General features: G+C 47.5%; 1 protein-coding gene across 2 annotated transcripts in view; it reads right to left on the bottom strand.

The window, feature by feature from the left end:
* SLC13A4 (solute carrier family 13 member 4) overlaps positions 1–15,109 on the bottom strand; it is a 37,292-nt gene that overhangs the window by 19,624 nt on the left and 2,559 nt on the right. For both annotated transcript variants that reach the window (XM_019750649.3, XM_019750657.3), the window contains exons 2-4: positions 11,397–11,525; positions 2,400–2,536; positions 382–554 (exon numbers count right to left, since the gene is read on the bottom strand). In XM_019750649.3, the coding sequence (XP_019606208.3) occupies positions 382–554; positions 2,400–2,536; positions 11,397–11,525 (439 nt within the window). The remainder of the gene's footprint in view (positions 1–381; positions 555–2,399; positions 2,537–11,396; positions 11,526–15,109) is intronic.

Raw genomic sequence — 15,109 nt, 5'->3', positions numbered from 1 at the left:
GGAAGTGAGAGGTGGAGGCCGGACCTGACCCTGTAGGGCAGGGCTCGGGCTCAGGGGCTCAGGGCTGTGAGGGGACATAGGGCATAAAGGCTCCTGCTGGAGGCTGGTGCCTGACGACTCCCTGCCCTCTCGCCTCCCCGCAAGGCATGGTGGACCTGAGGGTGGCCCTGAGCCTTGACCATTTGGGAGAAGGGAGCAGGGGTGGCTGCTCTAAGTGGGGGAAGAAGGAAGAGCTGGCAGTGGGGAGAAGAGCGACAAGGGCTAGTAGGGGATGGAGGGGAGGCGCACAGGTGAGGGGTCGTGGGGGCAGGCACCCAGCTGGGCAGTGTCACAAGAGGAGGGCAGCGGGGCAAAGGGTAGAGAAACTCCAGCAAACTGTACTGATGGGCTCGGCATCTTCGGTGCCGGCGCTGCTGGCCACGAGCTGCTCCTCCTCGGCGCTGATCAGCTCCTGCAGCACGGCCTCCACGATGGGCATCACCATGGCGGTGGTGGACGTGTTGGAGAGCCACATGGACAGCAGCGTGGTGCAGCACATGAAGCACAGCAGCAGCCTGGAAGGCAGGCAGGGCTGGGCAGAGCGCCGACAGCAGGGCCATCTCCCAGGCCCGGATGCCGCCCTCCCAGGGCTCCTGTGGGTGGGGTGGGGGTGGCGGGTGCTCTGCCCAATCCGATGGTCCTGGCCTAGCAAACCGGGGCTGTTTACCCAGAAAACTGGGGTTGTATGTCTGTCATACATTCAGCGCTGCACTCCCATGGCTGGCACAGAGGAAACAGTCAATAAATATTTGTTGAGTGAATGAATCACACTTCATGCACTAGTGGCCTTAGCCAGAAGGAAGCCTTTAAGCAAAAAACAGCTCTGGGAGTGGAGTCAGGGGGCATGGATTTAGTGATCGCTCGTCTCTGCAGACTATCTTGGTGACAATGTGTGTTTTGTGTGCATAAAGGAATTCTGGTTTTGCCCTGGCAGCCAGCACTTCTTGAGTACCATGACATCCCTTGCTTTGCAGCCCTGTCACAGTAGTTATTATATTAGTGACCAGACAGAGACCAATGGTGGAGCTCACAATTCTACCCACTGTCCCACTGTCAACCTGCTGAAAGTACAGCCCCTGAAGTCACAGAAGTGTCCACACCATGGTGTGCACTTTCTCCGCTGGTAACTTAAAGAGCCAATGCTCGGAGGAAAACACTAAGCACGGTAACTCTCCAGCTATTTCTCCTTGACTTTGAAACGTGCTGTGTGTGTTTGTACAGACATGGTTCTCATTTCCAGAAGATAAGCCTCCATAAAGACTTCCGTGTTTATTACTTTAGGTGGGATCACTGCACAGTTGGGGACCACACATCTGACATGTGGCCGATGTCTCGGTAGGCCAAAGTCCTGATGGTGTGTTTGTTTAGGCTACAGTGACACGAGTTTGCCTGCCCCCCACACGCTAGGACAGAGAGCACCACAGGGGGTGGACACTTGTGGGGGAATGAGATAAATAGAGATGAGTGGAAACACAATAGGATATAAATTCTTGAGGTTAGTACAAGAGGTTTTAAAGAGCTTCAGAGTCCCAACATGATGCGAGGAAATGCCACTATGTGCCTAGGAGGTTGCGTGTGGGGTACGAGATTATTACGAATGAGGGGTGAATTACGCTGAATTGAGCTGCAGTTAAGTGGGAGACAGGAGCATGCATTTAAGCAAAACCTGTATTCCTGTAATGACTAATGTTGAAAACCAATCCCATATGATTGTGTAGACCCTATTTGACGCCCAGAGGAGTCAGGGCAGCTTAAATAAAATATAGCAAGAAAGTGGTAAACTAGAAGGAGGGGAGAAGGCTTCTCCAATGGGAAAATAAGGGCAGGGTTATCCAGTGGAGCAGGGGTGAGGTTAACCCCAAACTGTCAATCCTGCTTTCCTTTCACATTCCCCAGGGCCGTGAATCTCTCACTGGCCTTCTTGACAGCAGAGAGGAAAAGGGGAAGCCACTGAGGGCACTGCAGACACCGGGTCAAACGCGACCCGTCTCACAGGTCCGTGATCTGAACCAGTGACAACAAAAACTCAAGGTGGATGGGAGGAAAACTTCAGGTCTCCTAAACAATTTATGTTGGTCCATCTTGTTTTTACCTGATGAGTCCCTTATATTTTATAACCTGCTGCCCTTGCAGCCTAGGTTGCTCAGCTAAATTATTTGGACTGTGACAATAAGTGACACCAGAATCACACACTCAACTCTATCCCATGGTCATAGGCCCTTTCGCTGGAGGGAAAGGTGGGAGCTGCGTGGCCCATCCCATCGTCATTGGTAGGAAAACAACCTGAAGTGGACGTGCTCTTTGGCCCTCTGGGAGCTGGGGGCAGGCACTACCGGCTGGAGGCTCCACGTGCGACTTACATGCCTGGCTTGGCTCCGGCCATTATGACCATGCGCAGAGCGATGCGCTTATGCAGGTTCCACTTCTCCACGGCGGCCGCCACGCAGATGACGCCCACCAACAGCAGCGTGGTGTTCTTGAAGTACTCGGCTGCCACCTGCGGGAGGCCAGTGCGGTCACCTGCTGCCCACCCGGGGCCCAGCCCCAGCGGGGAGCGCGGGCCAGCCTCCCCCCCACCATCCCCGCACCGTAAAACTCATTTTCAACCACAGGCTGGGCCAACAAGAAGCAGGGAGATGAGGGCTATTAAAATAGCCAACTGTTTTATATCTATTTAAAATATACGTATTTTTTAAATTTATATATATATATACACACATGCATACTACCTTGGGTGGGCCCTATACTAAGAACTTTACAAAGATATTTCTTTTAATCCTGCCAATAACCCCATAGGGTAGAGATATTCTTCTCCATTTTTTTAAAGGTATAAAAACACTTATTTAGTTATGATATAAATTCAAAGAATGAACATACTTGTAATTTTATCTTAATCCTTAAAAATTATCCAAATAACCCTGGGTTTGTCCCCAAATCTCATTTTTCTTTAGCTTTTCGGGAAATTATGTTCATTTTTTATTAGAAAATCAATACATGATCATGATGGAAAACTTCAAAATATAGACATTTAAAGATAAAATTCCCCTTAATCCTACTAGTGTTAATACTATGGTATATTTTCTTCAACTTTTTAATGTCATAATTGGATTTATACAGTATGTACAGTTTTATATCCTGCTTTTGTTTTTCATTTTACATCAAACCCTAATAATTTTCTTATGAGATTTAAATTTATTGCAAAAATACGTTAATGGCAGCATAATGTACCATAAACTTATTTGGCCTTTTCTTTTTGTTGAATATTTAGGTTTTTAGGTGTTTTGTTTTTGTTTTTGCTACTACAAATGGAGCAAAGAATAATTTTCTGCTTAAATTGTTAACCTTACATAAATGTGATTATTTCCTTAGGATAGAGTTCTTGAGGGTATCTTTATAACTAGCTTTAAACCTTAAAAAAATATTTATTTCAATTTAAATAACTCCAAATGACCCAAAGTTCCAAAGAGTTCCAAAAATGATAATAGTATGAGGAACACCCGTACACTACCTGTCTGTCTACATATTTTTTTTCTGAACCATTTGAGAATAAGTTACATACATTTGGCCCTTTACCCCTAAACAGTTCAGTGTATGTTACCTAAGAATAGGGGTTTTTTCTTACACAACCACAGTACCAGTTATCAACTTCTCACTTTTTAATGATGAGGAAATTGAGACTTAGGTCTGTTAAAAACATATTTCATATACTTGGGGTCCGTGGACCAACTCGTCACTGATTTCCTCCCTCAATTGCAACATTCCCTTCTCATCTCTGCTTGTACAGACTGATCAGACTTCAAAGCCCAGTTCAGGCCTGGTGTCCTCCAGAAAACCTTCCTTGTGACTCTAGCCTCTGATTCCAGAACATTCCCTGCAGGCATCATTAATTCCACACCTCAGAGAGCACTTAGGGCAAAGCTGGAATTGTTGCCTCATGCTTGCACTGTTTTTTTTTTTTTTTTTTTTTTTTTAAGTGAACCTCTCTTGTTTCTCAACTAAATTTTAGGCTGCAAAAGGCCAAGCACCACGTTTGTTTCTCTATCTCTTAACACCTAGTAGAAAAATACACAAAAGTAGATGCTCAATAGATATTTGTCACAGACGTGAGAATTGTTCCCCACAATGGAACCATGAGAGAAATCAAGAGGAAAAGATATAAAAAGAAAGTTTAACTTCTCATTTAAAAACCCTCTTAAAGTAAGAAGAACAAGAACATTTTTATCTGCAAGAAAAATTAAGATTGAACAGAAAAGGAAATGTGAAATATATAGTGTTTAAGTAAACCATATTTACATAATCACACTGTTACACTTGATTATTAAAGTAACAAAATTGTGATATACCTTATCTCGGGAGGATGAAGGGGGGTGTTCTCATCTGCTATAATAGGGAGTCAACTAATAATGTCTAAAAGTGCTAACTGAAGAATTAAAATCAGAATACATATAGGAAAGTGGAGCTTCATACTAGAAGAAGCGGTTAACACATTTAAAAGATACTGACTCTGGATGGGGGTAGGTGGAACTTGGGGAGGGGCGGGGAAGGAGACTGCTAGTTTTTCACTGCGAGCTTTTCAGTATTTGATTTTTTAAACTCCGCACGTAGCACTTTGGTTATGTAAAGGTCAAAGACAGTCTGCTCCGTTTCCCTCTTATCTTGTCTCACAGTGACTTCGTTGTCTGGTTGATGAGGTTTGTGTAGAAGGCACATCTGCCCTCTCGGTGACCATTTCCTGGAGGAAGAGCCCTCTGCTTCTGGTTAATCCAGTTCTGGTCCTCAACCCCAGCTCCCCGGTGCAGAGATGGCCCCCTGCTCTGCTGGGCTTGTAACTCTGGGGCCTGCCCAAGGGTGGAGATGCTGCCCCATAGCGGGAGGTGGAAGCACCTCTGGGATGCCTGAGGGCTACAGCTAAACTGTGGTCCTAGGACCTTTCTGACTGCACCCTTCCCTTCCCAGAATATCGAGGAGACAGCTTTGTGGTAGAATTGGTGTTTTAATTTCCTCTGTCTACGAAGGAGGGAAGTCCTGACACTGACCCTAAGTACATGGGCCCAGGACCAGCTTTAGCGGCATATTGCCTCTGTGCTTTCTTATTTGGTGTTTGGTGGGCTCAGGTCTATTCCAGTGCCCTCCCTGCCCCCTTGTAAGCAATGCCATGTGCTTGGGCAGTGAGCCTGGGTGTCGTTTGTGATTACGAGGTCATGTAGTCAAGTTGTGAAGAATGAGGGCACGCAGAGCTTGGCTGTGTGACCCTGGGCAAGTTATTCCACCTCGGTGGGCTTCATTTTGCTCATCTATAAATAAATGAGGATTATGTGAGTCCCTACCATTTGTAAAGCTGTTATGAAGATTAAATGACATATGCAAACCAGCTAGCATGGCCACCACGCTGACAGCCAGGATTTCTGGAGGTACTTCCTGTTACTAAGTGGTCCTGAGGCCATTAGCACACAGAGTGGGCCCAGGCACAAGGCTGCCTTTTTGCTTTTATAAATCAAAATCCCGTCCAACGGTGGTGGTTGTTAGCTGTCTAGCCCATTTTCTTTTACAGTAAAACTTTGGTTACTCAGAACCCCTCAGGCAACACCAGAGTTCCTGGATTCTTGAGGGTGATCTTAATTATTTTCTAAAATGTGTTTTGTACTCACTCTTGCCATAAGCATTCTTTCCCCCCACTATCTAATTTCCAAGACGAATATTCTGTGAGTTGGGAAACTTGAAAACAAAGCTTGTTAGGATTAGCTACAGAAAGAAAATAGATTTTAAAATGCGAGCTCCTCCCACGAGTAGAATGCACGGCATGGGTTTTGTGACACTTGCATTGGCGGTTGTATTGCCTTCCTGCTTTTCTGCTGTGTGGTTTTCTGTTTGCCAAATCACTGAGCTTCGAGAGCAGCGGTGTCTCTGCACTGTGTTTTAGAAGAGATGGGCACAAGGAGACTGCTTTTGCAAAGGTGGAGCAGAGTATAGCGGTTTGGAGCATGGGTTCTGGACTTCAGACTGCCCGGATTTGAGTGGTTGCTTTGTTGGCTGCATGTCGGATTGGCCACGTGAGCTGTACGCTGTTGGACAATCTACTGAACACTTGTGACTCGTCCCTCCAACCTTTTTGGTGGTGGCAGTGATGACACGTAGCTCATTTAATCCATCATGACTCAGGCCTTCAGTAAGATCATGCATGTGGGCTCTTATTATAGAACAGTGCCCGGCACATAGGAAGTCCTTAATCAATGTTATCACAATCATTAAGGAAAGTAAGAAAAGACAGACAGCTTCACGGTGAAACTGAGGATTAGGTATCAGGTGTGCCAGCGTGATCGAATGAGGGAATAAGAGAAAGAAGTGAAATAACAAGGAGGAAGGTGGACCTAAAAGGCTAAGATTCCTCCAAATTTCCTTAAGTGAAGGGTGAATGTATCGCAACAGCTTTCTGCCCCAGCCTGGACCGAGAGGCCCAAGGACCTAAATGCTGATGATGTAGTCTGTTAACTCTCCAGTTCGTTGTTAGTGAATTGCCTGTGACATCTGTTAGCGATGAGCTTTTAGAGACACAGAATTATTTACTGCTCTCTAGATATATTCGGTTTTTAGTTTTTACAAAAGTTTTGTTTTTTTTTTTTTTAGGGGAGAGGGCAGAGGGGAGATGCCGCTCTATTCCTAGAAGTTTGAGGAAAATGGAAATCTGGCTGTTAACCTCAGCTCAGTGTTTTCTCAGTAAGAATGTGCGTTTCCCTCCCTGCCATTCCCATCAAGGGAAGACGGTGACCGATCAACCAGTCCTCAGGCCCATAAACCGGGTGCTGTGATAGGTACCACCTCACTCAGAATAGTCTAAAATCCTCACCACTCCCCAGGAGGTAGGAGTTTCTATTACTCTCAGTTTTCAAATGAGTAAATGGCAGGTTAGAGAGGTTACACAACTTGCTCAAGACTGGTTAGTGACAAAGCGGATTCAAACTCAGTGCAGCCCAACTCCCAGCTTGGATCCTGACCCTTTCTGCACGGCCACTGTACTTGCTCATGGTGGAGGCAGCCAGGGACCAGTAGGATATGTGGGTCTGACTGTGTCTGTTCTCCTGATGCAGGCATTTGGTGGCACTGGCTGGGGCCCCTCAGGAAGGCGACCAATCAGCACCCTGCAGCTGACCTCTGACCCAGGCTCTTTGCTAGTCAGCTGTGAGTCAGCCTCTTCAAATGGCAGTAATGTCACAACCCGTCAAGAGACCAGTGGTGGCCTCTGGCAATGGGCCTCTTTTGAGGCTTTTTTGGTTCATCTGAACAATTTTGCAGTGAAATCCTGTAGACCCCAGGAGGGGATGTCTGGACTGGTTCCCCATCAGAGCTGGAGTCCGACAGTACACCGTTCCAGCCAGTTCCCCAGCCATGCAGCCACATCTAGTGTGTCTGGCTCTCAGCCTTTCCCTCGGGGCAGAAATGCTGCTTCTGCTGGGTAAGTGAATGTGGATTCCTCCTAGTCACCTAAACCACCTGATATAATGGCAGAGGCTTTCAAACCACACTCACTGCCTCTGAAAATTCAGGGGATCCTGTGAGAAGGGCCCTAACAGCCAGGGCTCTGGGTCCCCACCCCCAACTGGAGTAGGACTCCCTCTTCCATCAGTTGCATGTATTGAGTCTCCTAAGATTTGGTTTAAAGAAAAGGTTTTGTTGCTTTAAAAAACACCTTTTGCAAACCCTACCCTAGGGGAGTCTAAAGCAGAGAGCCCAGATGGGTGCTGACCTGGCCCAGAAGTTGGCTCAGGTCCTGCATAGCTGGAAATGCTGACATAAAGTGCCCCCAGTTTCTCTGGGACTGCATGAACTGCCCCAGTGGGAGAAACCGGGTTGGGCTTTGAGCCCAGGGACAAAGGTTTGGTTCATTCTTAGGGAATAGGTCTTCTCTCAGAAACACTGCTTGTCTTCAAAAGGCTGTGAGAGCTGTAGGTTCCTGTTCCAGTCCCCAAGTAAGGTGTGGGTGTGGAGCTCAGCTCTGGGCAGTGTCTGGCTGGCTGTGGGTCATGGGAAGCCTGGGTTCTGGCAGGTGGCCAGGCCCAGATGCTCGGCCTACACCCCCCCAGGCCTGTATGCAGGGGCGGGTCAGCCTCCATGGTGAGTAGAGGCCAAAAGGGCAGAGTAGAGAGTGGTATATGAAATGCCCCTAGGTTTAAACAAACAGAGAAAGTCAGAGGAATCCAGTGGGTCAGAAAGATCAGGAACAAACAGGGAGGCAGATTCATGACATCAGTCTCAAGTGTCACTTGGCTGCAGTGGCTGTTTTGTTATCGCAGCCGGAGCTGCCTCACTGCCTCTCTTGACCTGGAAGGAACTGGAATCTGAAGAAGACTTGCCAGAGACCTGCAGTGCAGGACCCCGGAGACAGCGGAGTGTGTGTGTGTGTGTGTGTGTATGTGTGTGCTGGTGAGAGCAGAGGTAATCACCCCGGGAAGAGTTCCTGACCCTGGGCATCCTGGAGGTATACCAGGCCCCAGCATTCAAACCAGGCTGTCGACTCCCCTCAGAGAACCCCTTTGCCCCCACGTCTATGCCCCTCTCCTATAAACGGTAAATCTTAGCTAGACTGACTGTCCCAGGATATGGCAACACACTAGAAGGGCTTAGAGGACTTTAGAAGCCGATACAAGGACAGTAGTGAGAGTCACAATGGCGACAAAACAAAACAAAACAAATTTAAAATACACGACTGGGGTCTGAATACCAGTGGAGTGAAGACCTGGCTGGGTGCCCACAAGAAAATCATAGAATCCTGAAGTCAAAGGGCCCTGAGACTTCAACCCCTCTTCCAAGAGCCGACATCCAGCATCCCTGACAGGGTCGTCTGGATTGTACTTCCGGGGATGGGCCACCAGGACCACACATGGCAGCCCCTTTCAAGCTTCCCTCATTCTGAGAGGGAATCTCCCTTATGGTGCTTTTACTCTTGGGTTCAGCTTTGACCTGTGAGCCTGGTGTGTTGCCCTGTAGAAGCCAGAAATGACACCCTTTTTGAGTTTTCTCTTCATTCCTCATGTAACTGACATTCTAGTTCTCGCTTTTTGGTATCTTGGCTACCCACCCCTGAATGAGCTCCCTACGCAGAACCTGATGCTCTGGACACATTTGTTTATTAATTCAGCAGATTTCAGTACATATACCAGTGGTTAGGGGCACAGATTCTGGGATCATACTGTCCTGGGTTCAAGTTCTACGACTTACTAGCTGCGTGACCTCCAATAAGTTACTTAACCTCTCTGAACTTCAGTTCCCTTCTCTGTAAATGGAAGGTAAAAACAACAGCCACTTTATAGAGGATTAAATGGTATAGTACACGTAAAGGAACTCCCATAGCGCCTGTTAAATAATAAATGCTCGAAATGTTGGCAGCCACAGTGAGCTGGTAGATGACTCGTGCTGAGTTTGTACTCAACTAAAAGCCAAGGGTCTTTTTCACACGGACTGCTAACATTTATCCTTATTACACTTTATTTTTGTCAGCTTTAGTTCATTGTCTCACCCTGTGAACATTGATTCTGTCACCATACATTAGCTAGCCCATGCCTCTTTGAGTCCTCTGCAAACCTGAAAGCATGCCGTTTATGTTTTCATCTGAGCTCTGTCTCCAGTCCGATGTCAATGTGTTACTCAAGTTTCTTTAGGTTCAGCTGTTTAACCAGCACTCAAGTTACTCAACTGTGCTATCATCCAGCCCACATTCGCTCCTCTGATTGAGATTTTTTTTTCCCCCCAAACTCTGTAGGCTCCAAAGAAAAAGTTAATTTATGTTCGGCAACTTCTGTTGAACATAAAGACCAGGGAAATTAGAAAGCCTTTTAGAAAGACTTGAATCAAAAAGTGATCAATGTAAAGTTTGGACACTTGACAGGGTAAATCTCATTTATCTAGAACACTCCCTCATGGGGAGTTGCGTAAATCCTCCGCAATGCCAGAAACTGAGGGTCTTCTGTTTTTTTCTATCTAGTGGAATAGAAACTTCTCAAGGTCAGGAGTCATTTTTATGATTTCAGGACCTGAGTTCCACAGAGAGAAGGCAGTCTAAGCTTTGCACGTAGCAGACTCACAATACCTGCTGACCAATAGGTCACTATAAAAAGGAACCACTTATAGGCACACATCTAGCCCACAATGGGAAACTCAGAAGCCTCAGCTGTGAGATTCAAGAGGACAGACTTTATGTGTTTCATGTTTGTCACCCTCAGGGTCCCTATTACATCCTATGTTGCACATGGTAGATACAGAACTCAGAAAATCGCTTTCTGAATGTTGAGTGAACAACATGAGGGACAAAAGCCAGAGTCCTCGAGTCACACTGACCTTATTCCCATGCGTACCTTCATATGGAAAGTACACTATTGATACACCATCAAGAAACATTGCAATCAAGAAACGCTAACTAAGGGCTAACACGATGACCTGCGCACACACCTGCCATGGACTTCTTACATCCTAGAGGGCCTGGGTCTTGGTGGAGAAAGGACATGTCTGGTGAAAGTTTGTATCTGGTGTAGCTCATGTACCATTTAAAGAAGACATCAGATAGGCTCCAAGGGAAGGAAACAACACTTTTAGCCAAGGTCTTTGGAGAGACTTCACTGCAGAGGGTAACTGGGTTGGATTTTAAAGGTTGAAGGAATTGGAGAGAACTTTCCAAGGTAGAAGAACAGCCTGAGTCATGGGAAGGGGCTGGGCAAGCACACGGTGGGTTTGGGGGGTGACAAGCAGATGATGCATCTGGAATAGGGGCTCCTGCTGATGCCAGCCTAGCTTTTCCCGGTGAGCCATGGCACACGCTGGTGCAGGGGGCCGGCCGGTGGTTGTGGAAGAGGTGTTTTCTCTGTCTGCAAAGTTAAATAGCTCACAAAGAGCAATGCCCCATGCCCTCTATCTTAACAGCATTTCCTTCACATCTGAGTGCAGCAGGCTTGGCCCACGCTGCTCCCTGTAACCCAATTACTAAATATCATCAGTAGCTTATCGGACTGATGGGGTAGGATTTTTCACCTCAAATGATCAAACTTGCCCTCTGGCTCTCCCATTGCTTTTTGTCTCCGGCCCCAGCGATAACAATGCCTAACGCTTTACCAGACAATCTTCCTATCTCCTCACGGTCATGCTACCCTCGCAAACTCCTGAAAGGGGCAGTTTGAGGGAGACGGGTCATGGGTGGAAGGAGAGGAACTCGGGGTCTGGAACAGCCCGTGCAAAGGCTTGGTGCTAAGTGGTTTTCCGGAGGGTGACAAAGCCTTGTCCTCAAGTGCCTTGCGCATCTCCCTTCACCTGGAGCCCTCTGTCTCTGGCCTGGCAGGGACCCGAGTAGGGGGCTGGGCCATAAGGGGTCTGACCTCGCTGGATCGGAGGACTCCGAAGAATGGGTAGAGGAAGGCGGGCACCAGGGCTGCAGCTCCGAGAGGCACCGCCTCAGACACCCAGTACACAGCCGTCACGATCAGCACGTATGCACACGCAGCCTCCTGGAAGGGGAGGGAAGAGGGCAGTTAGTCAGAGGACAGCCACTGCCACTGAGAACCAGATGAGACCCAGGGCAGCGGCAGCGGCCCCCGGACTCAGATATGGGCACTGGGACCCAGTCTTAGCAGGTACAAGGCCACGCCTGGCCAGGGAGTGTGGTGGATATGTGTGGGACGCATCCATGGGTGTGGGACGTCATGGCTGCTCCTTGGACGAACAGATGCTTGGCATGTGGTTTGCAGTGGTTTGCAGCAGGGTGGCCATGGGACTGTTAGGACATCACAGCTCGGCTGGTTCCTGACACTGAAGAGTGGGGACCGAATCTAACCGCCGTGTTCAGAGCCACGATCATATACTGTACTAAAGGCAGAGTTCCCAGCTTTAACTCGGACTGGGCCAGGATATTTTGGTGTCAAGTTGATGGCACACTAGAGGATCTTGGGGGTAGATAAAGGTAGGCATCGATCTGTGTAATTTGTTCACAGGTGCGCTGAGATGGGCCCATTGGGCGCTGGCTAATTCCTTGCTATGGGGGCCGTCCTGTGCATTGTAAGATGTTAGCAGCATCTCTGGCCTCTACCCGTTGATGTCAGTTTCACCTCCCTAACTGTGACAACCAAAGATGTCTCTAGACATCGCCAGATGTCCCTTTGTGGGGAAATGGTCCCTGGTGGAGAACCAGTGCCCTAAGCAGTGTCTGGCTCTCATTGGTCTGGGACTCCATTCCACCTCTTGGTGGAATGCACATGGAAGCATCTTCTGACGAAGGGGATAAAGAGTGCTGCCAACTGGAGGGAAGGCCTGGAAATGTACCAGTGGTTTCCCCAGCGCACTCCCTTTGCTGGTGGCACAACCCCTGGGTGCAAAGAACAAATTAGTACAGCATTCTTATACAAAATCAGCCCTCCTTCACGTTGGCTTCCAGGAATGTCAGTTGCCTGGCATGGCACTGATTTCATGGTGTTGAGAAAAGTCACTGGCTTACTTTAGGGAGAGGTCGCCATCCAAGGGCCTTAACAATGGGCTCGGAGGGTTGCTGTATAGAAGATCCAAGCTGGCTGTGGGTTCCTCAATTTATACATAGTTCTAAACCATCTGGGCTCAGGTCTGACCTGCCCTGAGGCTGGCTGGTGATCAAGAAACCTGACAAATCTCGTTCTGTTTATCTCTCCCCTGGGTTCAGAACATGTGTCCTGACACTCTTGCACAAAAATTACAAAGGGCCGCCATGATCAGGGAGGGGCATCGGGAGTGATTAACCCTGCTTGGCTGGATGGGACCTGCTCTTTCCTGATGTGGGTTACAGGCTCAGGGCTTGAGAAGTGGGAACCGGCCCCAGCCATTGTTGACTGTAGCTCCCACTGAGAATTCCTCTGGGGGCCAAAAGATCAGAGAGAAGTTAAAATTTTTTGAAAGTGCTGATAAGACAACAGAATCAATCGTGGAAAAATAAAAAGGTTCCACTTGGAAAAGAATGCAATTTAGAGAAATACACCCTTTGTTGTGGAAATAAAACGACCTAAAGGAGTTCAAAGCCCTTTAGCTCACTTGCGTCCACTTATTCCCATCTATTTTCTGGGAAAGAAACAGAATGGCAGGTCGTAACTCCAGTTGAAGATAAAGGGGACAGAATATCTGTCCCTCACTGAGAAGTGCTTACTCCTTCCTGAGAACCTTCAGTCTTTCTTGTCCTGGTCATTACAAGGCCACTAGTTAAGGGAGAGGAGACAGGGAGACAGACAGACTGAGAATGAGACACAAAAACTTTCCCTGTACCAGGCACCATTTTGGTTTGAATTAGGAGAATTTGGGTAATCCAAAGTCAACTTTTTTATTGTAACTGTTGTTAAGAATTAGAATAGGTTACTGGAGGAAGTCACCAAGCCACATTCATCCATCAGTACTGAGAACAGGATAATCTACCATCATTGTTATCTGGACTTTCCTTAGAGCAGAAAAAAGGCCAAAAGACTAGACCATCAGAGGGTCTTTCCATATATTTCTCACTCAGTTCACTTGTGGAATTTACATAAATTTCCTTTTGCCACTTCTCGACCTTCTCAAAATTCAACAGGCAAGCTTATGTTTAGACACCCCAAAATATTCTACGAAGTTTGATTGCAGAAGTCTTGTGTCCCCACATCTGGCTAGTGTTGGGGGTAGCTCAATCAATCAATCAATCAATCAATCAATCAATCAATCAGTCAGTCAATGTTGATTGAAGTGAATTGGGCCCCTCTGCTGGCCCACAGGTCTCTTATCTACTGGAGAAAATATTCTGAGAATCCCAGGCCCCTTATCACTGCCACTGCTCAGCTGGTGTGTAGGGGCTGGTAAGTATTCAGACAGTGACTTTCAGGGATAATGTTGTCAATTGTTTTTCTGCTCCTGTTTACAAATAAGGGAGAGTGTTCAAAAGTAGCGTTTCCCCATATCAGAAGTTTCCTGACTGCTACTGCCGTGTTCCCCCGAAAATAAGATCGGGCCTTATATTAAGCTGTTTGCTCCAAAAGACACATTAGGGCTTATATTCAGGGGATATCATCCTGAAAAATCGTGCTAGGGCTTATTTTCCAGTGAGGTCTTATTTTCGGGGAAACACGGTAATAGCTGCATGCCTCTGCTCTCCTTTTCCATGGAGTTCAGCCACCCCAGTGATATCCCATCCAAACTTCACTGAAAGGGGCTTGTGGTCTGTGACCCTGCTGTCATAAATGACCGGGAAGCCTTTTTGAAATTTACCTTGGGAGTTGGGTGTAATTTTTATCCCCCCGGCGACACTGAAGCAGGACTTAGCTATGGACACCCCATCTTGTACGCTTTTCTTCTGTAATATGGTAAGCTGAGTCTGGGCCCCTAGTTTTAAAGCACTGGGCAGGAAAAAGGGTCATTCTAACCCTTCCCAAAATGTAGCCTGTCACTTTGAAGAACCATCAGAACTGGAGGCCAGCAGCTTCTGCCAAGGTTACTTCTCTCAGCTCCAGCCCAGAGCAGACAAGTCCATTTAGGAATCTTCAGGATTAAATATCAGAATCTAAAGGTTTGAAGCAAGGTGGAGGAATGGGGAGAGCCATCCTACGGGTTGGTTTCTGCCTACAGCGGGCACCGATTTACATCACCATAGAGGAAGAAGAGCAGGGCTTTTGTTGACACTGTGACACACAGAGAACTCATCTTTGCAGGGCACGCTGGGGCAGGTGGCAAATAGGCTGCGTCCGTCCAGTTCTGAGGGCATCAGCCACCCAAGCTTTATCTAGCTGTCCCAAGAGATATGGGGGTCAAGACATCTGCCCGCCACTAACCCATGTGCACTGACTGGAAAGCTCTGAGGTACCGTATTTCTATATTCTTAAGGCACTGGTTCTCAACTGGGGACAATTCTGCCCCCCAGGAGATTTTTGATAATATCTGAAAGCATTGCTGGCTGTCACCATTGGGGGGTGGGCAGGGACAATGTGTGCTACTGGCACCTAATGGGATGCTGCTAAACATCCAACAATACAGGGGACAGCCCTGCCCCCACCACAAATAATTATCTGGCCCCAAGTGTCACTAGTTTGGCTCTTGAGAAACCCTGTCCTAAGGT

The sequence above is a fragment of the Rhinolophus sinicus genome, chromosome 8 (genome assembly GCF_057876585.1).
Source record: "Rhinolophus sinicus isolate RSI-liver-muscle chromosome 8, RSI-T2T, whole genome shotgun sequence".
NCBI classification, from domain to species: domain Eukaryota; kingdom Metazoa; phylum Chordata; class Mammalia; order Chiroptera; family Rhinolophidae; genus Rhinolophus; species Rhinolophus sinicus.
This window is presented reverse-complemented; position numbering and strand designations above follow the sequence as displayed.